Raw genomic sequence first — 12438 nt, 5'->3', positions numbered from 1 at the left:
CATTACCTACAATCTCAAGAATTCTGTTATCAGTAGGAAAAGATTTTCGTTCCACCATCTAGGCTGCTCCAAATACAGGCAAATGGAAAAGTGTGTGTCCAACATTATCTCTTCCCTCTGGTTTCATTCCCCCCACTTTGAAAATATTTCTTCTGCTTAGGTTGAAAAATGAAGTCATTCTAATGATATCCTCACAAGGACAGAATTTGATGAGTTATACCAAGAAAAATGCAATTTATATTTTGTTTAAACAGCCTCTATGTAATTGGTGAGGAGCTGCAGTGGCTCAAGTGGTTAAGGCGCTGAACTGCAGGCTGTGGAAGGTCAGTAGTTCAGCGGTTCGAGACCCGGGTGCCGCATGATGGAGTGAGCTCCCATCTCTAGTTCCAGCTCCTGCCAACCTAGCAGTTCGAAAGCAAGAAATTGCAAGTAGATAAATAGGTACCACTTCGGTGGGAAAGTAACAGCGTTCCGTGCGCCTTGGTGTTTAGTCATGCAGGCCATATGACCACGGAAACGTCTTCGGACAGCGCTGGCCCTTCGGCTTTGAAACAGAGATGAGCACCCCAACCCTAGAGTCGGATTCGACTGGCTTCCGAGCAAGGGAACCTTTACCTTTACTATGTAATTGGTTATGTTTTGGACCAGCATCTATTTAATTTATTATTTTTAAAATTACAAATTTGTAACCAAACATAATTTTTGCTGGTTTAAGGAGAAGGAGATGATTTTTTGCTGATTTCCCCTTCATTACTGATCACCGTATCATACTGAGCACTGTTCATGAGCAACCCCTGATCCTCCAGGGGAAAGTTGGGAAATTCCATTCTGTGAGTAGAGATTCACTCACCGTGCTATTTTTTAAAATATTTTCATTATTGCATACTGTATATCAGTATAAATTATTGATAAAAAATCCTTCTCAATTGGAGCATGATCATGTGAATAATACTGACAGAACATTTTAAAAATGGTTCTGCTGCATACATTATACAGTCAAATCCTCCACTGTCACATAGCCAGTAACACATGAGCTGTCTCCTTTTACATTACAGGAATAGAAAATCTCTATGAGAGGGCTCTTCACATACGTAAACTTCTCCTGACTTTGGCCAGATCTGTCCTTATAGTGCTGAGATATCTCTTTGCCTTCCTCAATCAGTAAGTATCTTCTCGTTACAGCACTCTGATAGTTCATGTACAGTGTATAATATACATTCATTTCAACACAGATGAGAGTATTTTAATTGGCAAAAAAATTAGGATTAGGTTTTTCCTCAACTAAAAGGCATCACAAAATAAAACTGAGACTGATGACCTGAACATGGAAGTTTTGGACAATAAAAGAAAACAAAACACCCATATATTTGTATAGATTGCAAAGTATAGTTCTTCAGATAGAATTGGTTTTTGCAAGCTGGATTTCAGCTTCAGTAAAACTAATGTTAGCAGAAGCCCTTATGTCTGTGGTAATATATGGTTTCAGTTACCAGAAATGAGATCTGAAACTTTGATACAACTCTTTTTGAATGTTTAATTTTTATTTAAAATCTGATATATATATATATATATATATAGCCCTGTTGGCACTTTCCAGCTGTCCCATTAGCTGTGCTGTGCCCTCCATCAGCTGTTGGCCTGTCAACCGCCACTCAAGAGTACTCACATGCCATTGGCTGGGTGCTGGGTCCGATCCTCTTTCCCACCCACTGCCAGCCTGGACACTTTCCCCCAACAGAATAAACTGCCAAAACAGCTGTCTCTCCTGATGAAAACATTTCTTCTGCTTGGTTCCTGTGGGGCTAACTTTTCCCTTAGTGGCTGTTGCTAGGCAACCAAGCTTGGTTCTGTCAGTAAAAAGGCAAAGGCAGGAGGCCCTTTCCAGGCCTACCAGTTCCAGGTTGGGAAATTCCTGGAGACTTTGTGGTGGAGGCTACAGAAGCCAGAGTTTGGGGAGGGGAGAGGCCTCAGCTGAATAAAATGCCATAGACTCCACCCTCCAAAGCAGTTATTTCTTCCTGGGGAACCACTGATGCCAATCTCCAGGTGAGGGCTGGAGATCACTCAGAATTAAAACTGCTCTCCGGATGGCAGAGATCAGTTCCCCTGGAGAAAATGGTGGACTCTGTGTCATTATACCCTGCTGAGGTTGCCCCCCATGATGTGAGTTCTTTAAATTGGTAAAAAGGGAGTGACATTTAACAAAATAATCCAGTGATCCCTGTGCTATAGTGTAGAAAGAAGAGAGCATACGCTATGGGACACGGGGATGGGGGAGGGTTTTTTAAAAAAAAGAAAATAGTTCCATTGGTAATAAAAATGCTTTCCATAGTTAATGCAACAATGCAATTCTTTAACTGAAAATATGACTGTGGGTTGTACAGTCTAGCTATTGCAACTAAAAGCCACTGGTCCTTTGCTCGTCATTAGAGGAGAACAACTGCTTCTCATATTTATGGCAAACTTGCAGATCTTTGAAACGGTTGTAATGACCTGCTTTAATCTGCCCTTAACCTAAGTCCTTTATTTACTTATCACTGTTGAATCCTCTCAGAATTGTTACTGCCACGCTTTAGATATATTGCCTCAGGTATCGAATTGGTTCTGAGCAACATGTCTCTCCTTACTGGTTATTTTATTATTTATTTATTTATTTGACTTATTTCCAAGAGTACTCCATACAGCTTCATGTCATTGCCAGCCAGGAAAAGGTCTTTTAATTCAACCGTTTTTCTGATATTTAAGTACAAGACTAAGCAACAAAATAAACAATGAGAGTAATACATATGTTTCAGAAAGCCAAGCAAACACCCAACTGCTTCTTTTCTTTTGCCTCTTTTTATCGGGGAAAAACCCCAGCCTTTCGCAGTACAGTGATGAAAATATGATGGATCCTTACAACCTGGCGATTTGTTTTGGTCCAACGCTGATGCCTGTCCCGGATATACAAGAACAGGTGTCATGTCAGGCTCATGTGAATGAAATAATCAAAACCATCATCATTCATCACGAGACTATTTTCCCAGATGCTAAGGAGCTTGATGGTCCTGTTTATGAAAAATGTATGGCAGGAGATGACTACTGGTAAGATAGAGGCTGTTCTTTAAGTCTTTTACTAGCTTCAGTGTAACTTGATTTATGTATGAATAACATAAGCGCATGCCTGAACTTCTGTTTTGGGTCAGTAAAAAAAATTGCTGTGCCTCCGTATTAGCAATTGCACACAAAAAGAAAATTACAACTCTACTGCCTTTAAAGTTTTACACAGATGGGCAAATTATTCAGCACTGATGGAACAGTTATGTGAAATAAAAATGTATACAGATTTGCTTAAAAAATTGGCCCTAACTGAACTAGTTCCCAAATTACAAGGAGGGATAATAGGGGGCACCCCAAATGAAATCCAGAGGTGAGACCTAGCAGAAGCTGTTCCCCTCTCTTCCCCAGCAGGATCCAGCCTGAACAGACAGAACGCGGTCCTCCTCTGTCTGGTTCCTGTTGGTCATTGAAATTGGACTGCACCCCTAATCTCTCCTGCTTATTCCTCTGCTGGAATTCAAAAATGAGTACTGGTCAACCTCAGAATTTACATTGCTCCAGATTGAAGAGAAGGGTTAAAGCTGTAGAATTCTCTCAGACAGTGTATGTAGTAAACTTTGAAGTAGCTGGAGCTTTTAGAGTATACCAAAGTGCCTTGCTTGACAGGAAGGAGCGTCTGAACAAGCTAGGTGGGAGGAGGAGGAGGGCAAGATAGGAAGTTGGTGAGTGATCCTACCTGTGGTTAAAATATGGGATAGAATAAACAAAGCAGTGCTGAAGACCAGAGTGTACTCCTCAGCCAGGGACAATCTGGCTGGATCAGAGAGATGGTGGAGAGATCCATCCATTTCCAAGCAAAGTCTTCTGAAGCTTTTGATTTATTAAAAAATATTTTAGGAATAGTGATCCCTGACTTGGGGGGGGGGGGGGTTTTTTTATAAAGCTGCAAATCTTTTTTAAAAGTCACATTTGAGTGCAACCGGAGAGAAAATACATGGTCTGTATATATTCTGGGATCTAGATTTTTTTGTTACATTCATTTTTAATTGTTGACAGTGGTACAAAGTGCATGATCTTAACTGAAAATATTGTGATTATCTGTGAAGCAATAAGTTGATGTGATCGCTTCCTAAATGCTTTTAATGAGTCATTTGTCTGTCCCCAAAGTATTAACTCATGTGTTTTGTCTCTGCAGTGACAGTCCTTACAGTGAACATGGTACCTTAGAAGAGGTGGACCTGGATGCCAGTACAGAGCCACATACCAGTGAGGATGGTATGACCTGCTTTTTTGTTTGTAGGAATACATGATTCACAGTGGAAATGCTTTTTTCCTCATTACAACTCATGTTCAATGAAGAATGTCTGACATAATATCCTTGATTCAAAATTTTTATATATAATTTTTGTTTTTAACACTGATCGGTCTGTCATTAGCCAGCTGTTTCCTTGCTTCTTTCCTGGTTAACACAGTTACAGGAAGGTCAAGTGAAAATTTCTGCACTTGTCAGCACATAACTTTCTTTGGTGTAGTTTGGTCGTAAATGTCATTTTAAACTCTGTTTTGCAAGATGCAAAATAAGTTTTTTTTGGTTTTGTTTTCCATGGTAAAAAAAAAAAAAACAAGCAGGGCATCTTTTTCATCATCATTACTATAGGTCAGCTTCCTGCAAAGAGTAGCCCCACCACAGTCAACCACCTGGACCTGTTGCATAATGTTCTTATGTCCTTGATCCAAATGATGTAGGCTTTTCTATCTGAAGCTGGCACTTCAATAAAACTATTCCTAATATGCCATAGAACACTTTTATACTGCAGTAGGCTACTGTTTTGGAATCCAGACTGTAGAAGTGTCTCAAACTTCCTTTCTTCCAGAAGTACTTTAATTGCTGTGGCTTGGAGGTCTGAAGGTATCGGTATGATCTTCAGACACCATCAATATCTTGGGCAGAACTGGACAGGCTTCTGGTAGACTTGCTCTTTCTAGAAACTACTCAGACTGTAGGAGTGTCCCAGCCCTACTGCTTTTTCGTTAGTCTAGACTCTACAGGAAGGTACATAAAGCTTCATAAAATCTGAATCACCCCATTAGCTATTCGGCAGGGACGGAAATAGCTGGTGGATGGCCTGAATTCAGTCACTCTTCCTGCTCTCATTCACAAAACAACTGATTTAATAGGATTCCAGCTTGCTTTAAAGAACTACATGCACTCTGCTGTAGATATTGGATAAGGCTGGCTGACTTGCAAGTGTAATAACCATTTGTGTGCACCATTCCTTATCCAGCTAGGAAGATATATGAAAACCTTTTTGTGTTATGACTTCAGGATGAATCAGGGTGCCTGTTGTTTCTATATTCCATGCAGTATCTTTTTGATTTTGTATTTTTTTAATATGTTTGGGGGGGGGGGATGCGCGCACCTGGAAGTCATAGCGACCTCTGGTGACTGATGCCTACTGGGGGGCCTGGAGGATATTCAGAGAAGTGGCTGAATAAAGCCTCCCCCCCCCGCCTCCCGACTGTTGGTATTCCAAGGAGGTCTCCCATCCAAGGACTTGCCAGAGTCAACCCTGCTTAGCTTCCAAGATCTGATGAGATCGGGCGTGCCTGGGCTATCCAGGTCAGGGCGCTTCCATGCAGTATCTTGAGCACTGTTAACACGTCATAAATGTTAAATGGAATTTGTAGTGTGCTTAATGACATCTTTTTCTTGTACAAGGAACAGAAAGTGGTTTCATTCTTGTGCATATTTTAATAAGCTCAAGTTTTCTTCATAGCAGTAGAAATCACACAGTTCAACACTGTGCCACTTTGGGAACCAGTATCAACATTTACAGAAAACGCAACTTGCTTTTTGTCTAAAATGAAAAACGTAACCCCAATGCTGGCCTATTGCTGCCACCAGCACCACTGGTCAGTATCCTAGTCAGAGTACCTCACCTACTCTGCATTGGAGTTGTAAGTAAACAGGATCTCAAATCTAGTTGTAGAGAGAATAGCAACTGTAGCGGAGCCTGTAACAACTGTACTGCAGACCACCAGTCACAGCATGTCCACAATGACCCCATGAAAGCCAAACCGGAAAGCAACCAACTGGCATATGGTGACACAGCCACCCCCGCCACACACACAGTCTGCTGCTGTCTACCCACATAACATAGCAAGGGAGGAACCAAAGGGAACACACCTCCTCCCCCCGTGCCCACCATACAGAGAACTGTGATGTGGCCATTTCAGAGCCTGAAATGAATTTATAGCAGTGAACTCCAAAGAAGTGGCTTTACTCCCCTTCTGCAACTATATTCCTTTTGCTAAGCGTGCATACAGGAAGGAAACATGGCTACTCCAGGCATAGCACCCCAATTCCTCAGCAACCTCGACAGAACTCCCAAGACACCTTCTGCAGAAGGTGCAGAAGTCATTGCTTTAATGCTCCTTAATGCACTTAGCAATAGGCAAGTGGGGTTTTTTTACTTGCTTTGAGTGTTTGAATCCAGTCACAGTTAAAGAATTTGGGACTTTTAGCAGTTACTTCATAATAATTTCTTCGTAGTGTCTCTTTAAACAGACTGGAAACTTATCATCCTGTTATTCCAATGGAAATGTTATGCTGGAATAGAGTAGTTGTAAATGTATCAGTGATATGCAGTTGCATTGCAATTTACACAATGAAGCACAGGGAAAATATTTTCCTAGGAATTTGTCTCAGGAATGAATTCATTTCAATGGACTCTCATCAAACTGATCCAATAATTGTATGACACGTGCATTTTCAGCATTTTAGAGTTTCTTTAGAAGTATATAGAGTGAACAGTTCATTATATTTGTTCACAAAGGAAATAACAGAGAATTTCCCCAAATGGTTGAATCATTTTGGATATAGAATTCATTAATTGTTATTGGCCTGCCATGCTATCTTCTGTATGCATAGATGGGAGGAAACAAAAAAATCAGAAAAGACCCTAAATCAACAGCATTTAGAGGAGGTCCGCAAAAGAATACTGCTGTTTCCACATAAGCAGTGCTGGTTCGACACCCAAATGGCCTATGGTTGCTTTGAGCCCCAGATTGGCAGGGGCTGCATGCATACCACACATGCCCTTGCTGCTACTTCCGTGCTGAGCTCCGAGGCAAGATTCAAAGGCACTACATATGGTGCCTGGCAGCAGAGGAGGAAGGTGCTTAGGACAATGAAATGCCTTGAGTTGCCCCTCTATGTACACTGCTGTGGCAGCAGGCCAGTACTCTTGTCCTAGAGTGTTCCATGCTTCTGTCTTACAGATCCCAAGACACTTTTTTGTCTCTGCATATCTCATTACAAGATAGTTTAGGTGGGTAGCTGTGTTGGTCTGCAGTAGAAGATCAAGATTCAAGTTCAGTAGTGCCCTAAAGACCAAGATTTTCCAGGGTATAATCTTTTGACAGTCAAAGCTCTGATGAAAGGAGCTTTGACTTTCAAGAGCTTATATCCTGGAAATCTGGGTAGTCTTTAAGGTGCTACTGGACTTGAATCTTGCTCTGTCTCATCACAAGTATTTGAGATGTACGGAAAGAGTTCCACAACTCCTGAGGCAGCGAGCCTTATGTCTCTTGAGATTTGTTGATGAATACTTCTGGATACTTAGCTTGCTTTTCATAGCCATTCATGCTACATGGCCTTTATTACTGAAAACTGTTTTTCAGGTTTTAACATCTTTATGGGTTTGTCTTTTCTTCACAGAAGGTGAACCCATAGAAGCTATTGCCAAGTTTGATTATGCAGGAAGATCCGCACGAGAGCTATCCTTCAAAAAAGGAGCCTCCCTGCTTTTGTATCATCGAGCTTCTGATGACTGGTGGGAAGGAAGACATAATGGGATCGATGGCCTTGTACCTCACCAATACATCGTGGTTCAGGATATGTAAGCAACAGTTCATGCGTATGAAATGCCTGAGCTTCTAAATCAGTCCAGTCTAGTCCAGTATTTTCTACCAATGGAATGAACTTCTCCAGACCAGTCATTCTACAATTATGCACCTTTGTGGGTCAGCACTAAATGCCAGAAGGGGGTGGGTTAGGGATGGAAATAGGGATCTAAGGGATTGGTTCATGGCTTGGTAGCAGAGCATCTGCCTTGCATTATAGGAGGCTTCAAGATCATCTTCAGTTAAAAAGGACCAAGTAGTAGGTGATGTGAAAGGCCTCCACCCTGGGATACTGAAAAGCATCTGCTAGTCAGAGTATATAGTACTGACCTTGATAGACCAGTGGTCTGACTCAGTATAAGGCAACTTCATGTGTTCACATGTTGTGGTATCAAGGATCAGATTTGTTACTACTATTTGGGATAATTTGTTACTACAAAAAAAAAAGTATCAAGTGGGAATCACAAAACAGCCCCCCTCTTCCCCCCCCCCCCCCCCCGGGCATCTATCTGAAACTCCAAGCAAGAGCTTTGCTCACAGCAGCTGGAAGGAGGAGCAAGCAAAGAAGCAACATTACAATAGTATTATAATACCAGTCTTCTGCCTCACAGCATTAAACTCAAAGCCACTTTTATGTTCAGAATCAAATTAGATGTTACAAGGGTGGACCCGCAAGAAACTTGGGGGGAGGAGGCTTCCCCCACCTTTGCTTCCTTCCCTCTCCCCCTCCCGCTTTCTTTCTCTCCCCAAGCAAATACCCCCATCTTTCCCTTTCTCTTTCCCCCCAAGCCAATCACCCCCTTCTTTCTCCCCTCCTTTTCCCCTAACTTTGAGCATGGCAGTGGTGGCAGTGCCTGGGAGGCCAAGCCAGTGCAGGCTCAGCCATAAAGCCACCCGTCGCTTTCCGTCCCTCTTTGCTCCTGGCTTCCCAAATGCGGAAAAGCCTGTGAAGGTCTCGTCACTAGGAAAGCCGTTGCTGAGGGCAGTCACGTGCTCAGAACAGTCACTTTCCAAGGAGAGGGAGGGGGAGAGAAAGCTCCGTTATTGGTAAGTGCTTTCTCTGCGCATAAGCAGAAAAAGCTGTTGTACTTTTGGGGGGATTTAAATATCCCCCGTATCCTTTTTAAACATTTTTAGATTTTTCTGCACACGTGGGGGATGCCTCAAATGTGCAGGGTAATCTCTTTTCCCTCCACGTGCCCCTGATCTGCGGAAATAAGTATCCGCACGCAGGGGCCATGTTGGAAATTAGATATATAGATGTTCTGCCTATACAATTTTTTCATAAATTATGCATCTGGGGGCAGCAGCTCCGCCTCCAAACTCACCTGCTTCAGATAGGGTTGCCAAGTCCGCTCACTGCTCCAGCAGGGGGATTTGGGGGGGTGTCAGCTGGAGGGCCCTTTAAATTTTTCAGGAGGAAGGGAGAGGGTCTGTTGCCAGTCAGACGCTGTACTCACAAAAAGACCCTTTAGAGGGTCTTTTTGCAAGATGGGTGGGGGCTGCAGAGCACGGGGCTGATTTCCCAGCGGCAATTCACCACTTGGGATTCAGGTGCGCACGGCAGCGCCCTGCTCGCTGTGAGCCTCGCGCACCACCACACCATTTGCAGCAAGTGGAGCTGTGGAGAAAGCAGCAAGGGTGAGGCCATGCCTGGGAATGTGCCTTAAAACGGGGTCTGGTTTCAGGTGGCGGCAGGAACAGGCTAGAGATGGAGGCTGGCAGTGGCTTGGGCCTGCACAGCCCAGCAGAGCAGCCTCGTAAAACTTCAGAGGAGAGCAAGAGAGGGGAGGGCCCAACTGATCTCCAGGCGACAGATATCAGTTCATCTGGAGAAATGGCCACTCTGGGAGGTGGCCTCTATGGCATTATACCCCATAAAAGTCCCTTTTGTCCCCAAGCCCCATTCTCTCCAGGCTCCCCCAAAATCTCCAGGTAATTCCCAACCTGGAGGTAGCAACTGCAGCCCACCCCTCAGACAATCCTTTATGCAGCCAGCCTAGGGAGAGCCGATGAATGGCCAGGCCAAGACTTTGCAGCCAAAGGACTGGCACAGGGCCAGAGAGGGAGGGCTTGGGGAGCAACTGAACTGCCGTTCTCTCTCAATCTGAGACCCAACCCTTGGGCCTGCTGAAGAAAGGATCCTGGAGGGTGTACGTGCCCAGGACTCTGGCCCGCAGGAGTTGGAGCCTGACATTATGAAACAGCGCTCCTTGGCTCTATGGTCTTTTCAGCATTATATTTAAATAAAAACAGAGTTTCTGTTTTGGAAAACATATTTTCTGTCTGCTAAAAGCATCACCACTGCTAACAATCTGATTTGAAATTATGTTGCTTGTGTGGGATAATCTCTGTAATATATAATCTGTTTGTAATATAAAATATCATCCCAGGAGCATTTACAGAGTTGAAACTAAAAACCAGATTCTGAAGTAAAATTTTTGTTAGGATAATCCCCTTTGTGGAGAACTTCCTCCCTCTGCCCCCATAAGCAGCTTCATGCTGGACATCCCTTGACACTGTGCATGTACTTCATGTCTTCAAAAAGATTCATTCAAAGGCTTGATAGTGAGAGTGTGAGATAGCTGGTGACCAGAAGGAGGCTCAAGGGGGTGTAAGAAAGAAGAAAGCCAGGAGTGCTGTTATTCTTTCCACCCCAAGAACATTGGTTTCTCAAGCATAATATTATGTGTTTTGCACTCAGGGATGATACGTTCTCAGATACACTAAGCCAGAAAGGAGATAGTGAGGCCAGCAGTGGGCCAGTCACAGAGGACAAGTCTTCATCTAAAGATATGAATTCACCAACTGATCGACATTCTGATATCTACTTAGGAAGGTAAATTCATTTATTTACTTCCTTTTAGTCTGCTTTCCTTGCTGAGTGTCCAGGTAGATGACTAAATTTAAAAACCATTTAACTGAACAGTGGCTCCGGTCACACGGGCAGGAAACTGCAGGGGGGAAGCATGGCTGTTTGCCCCGGGGCAAACTAACGCGCGGTTAAGCGATCAGACCTCCTGTGGAGGTTCCGTGGGTAAGGAGAGGTGCCGATCACAGGACACGCCTGCGCGCAATGAAGAAGCACACAGTGCGGCAAACTGATTTTTTTTTTTTGTTTACATGATGAATGTGCATGCTCCGTTGGGTGCGTGTGCGCATCCACGGAGACTTGGGGGGGGGGGACTTTTTCGCAAGGGGACATGGGCGGGCGCCGGAAACGCGATCAGACGCCTGCCCTTGCCCCGCGGTTTCTGGAAACTAGTACCTCCGAGGTACTAGTTTTTTGCTGCGTGCTTTCGGCAGGAAGCCTTGGTTGTGCCACGGAAGCGCTACGCTTCCCAGATGTGCCGGTGAGATCGCGCCCGGAAAATCCGCCTGTCTTCCGTCTCTCTTGCGTGGCTAATGTTCCGTGTGACCGCAGCCAATATTTCCTTTGTGTTGACATGGCAATTGAGAGTTTATCACATATATTGTCTTGGTAGTCCCTGCAATAATCGGGTAACAGAGTCCAGTTTTATTACATAGGATTTTGAGTAGTTTGCCTGAGACTGCTTAGAAATTTCAAGGTTAAGGTAACATTGGACCTAATGACTTCATAACTCATGCTTTCTTTTTGCTGCACTATATTGGGAAATTGTTTGACCATGTAATGGCAGGAATTCTTTATATTAAGATTAGTTTCATTTCCCATTATTTCCTTCTCTTTCTGTGCAGGCAGCGCAAGAAATCAGAACTCCCACTTCCTGGGAGACGTTCTGGCAGGACCGGTGATGGCCACTGTCCAGTTCATCCACCACACAGCCTTGCTAATTCATCACTGGAGCTAGGTTCCCCCAGTATGGCAAGCCACAGCGCTTCCAGAACTGTCCTTCAAAACTGCAGCCTCAATACAGACAGCCCAGAGAGGAGGCGAAGACCTGGCCATGGCAGCCTGACCAATATTAGTAGGCATGAGTCGCTCAAGAAAATCGACAGCCCTCCAATTAGGAGATCAACATCATCTGGCCAATACCCAGTTTTCAATGACCACAAACCACTGGATCCAGAGTCAATTGCTCAGGTGGGTCTTGTTTGTTAATTTAGGCACAGTTGCACTCTCTGTTAAAGGGATGGTAGTGTGAGCTTTGTGACAGGTATCACAAGACAGGTGAAGATGAAGCCCTTTAAAAAGACTACCACCTTTGTTTGGGACCCATTTGTACTGTTACTGTTCTTACATTCTTTCCCTTTTTATATACCATCAAAGTATAGTTACTTTTGCACCAAAATATCTGTGTCAAAATTGACTGGTAATGTTACCTAGATTTTCTCTTATGATTATGTCTGTCATGGTTCAGGTGAAATGCTAAGCCAGGGTTTGGCACTAGATGATAAGCTTTGTGGCCATGCATATTCTTCCTTTCATGAGCTCAGAGTTAATTAATATCCTCCACTTTAGTATCAATCATATTTTGCCATTATATCTGAATCAGCAAACTATATTTTGTTCAT

General features: G+C 43.6%; 1 protein-coding gene across 1 annotated transcript in view; it reads left to right on the top strand.

Moving 5' to 3' along the window:
• The window catches only part of SRGAP1 (SLIT-ROBO Rho GTPase activating protein 1), a 173580-nt gene that overhangs the window by 149576 nt on the left and 11566 nt on the right, over positions 1 to 12438 (top strand). Inside the window, exons 16-21 of the mRNA XM_015411760.1 lie at positions 1056 to 1161; positions 2860 to 3084; positions 4235 to 4314; positions 7760 to 7940; positions 10649 to 10783; positions 11662 to 12007. Of these exons, the coding sequence (XP_015267246.1) occupies positions 1056 to 1161; positions 2860 to 3084; positions 4235 to 4314; positions 7760 to 7940; positions 10649 to 10783; positions 11662 to 12007 (1073 nt within the window). The remainder of the gene's footprint in view (positions 1 to 1055; positions 1162 to 2859; positions 3085 to 4234; positions 4315 to 7759; positions 7941 to 10648; positions 10784 to 11661; positions 12008 to 12438) is intronic.

This window comes from Gekko japonicus, unplaced genomic scaffold (assembly GCF_001447785.1).
Source record: "Gekko japonicus isolate JY-2015 unplaced genomic scaffold, Gekko_japonicus_V1.1 scaffold543, whole genome shotgun sequence".
NCBI lineage: Eukaryota > Metazoa > Chordata > Lepidosauria > Squamata > Gekkonidae > Gekko > Gekko japonicus.
This window is presented reverse-complemented; position numbering and strand designations above follow the sequence as displayed.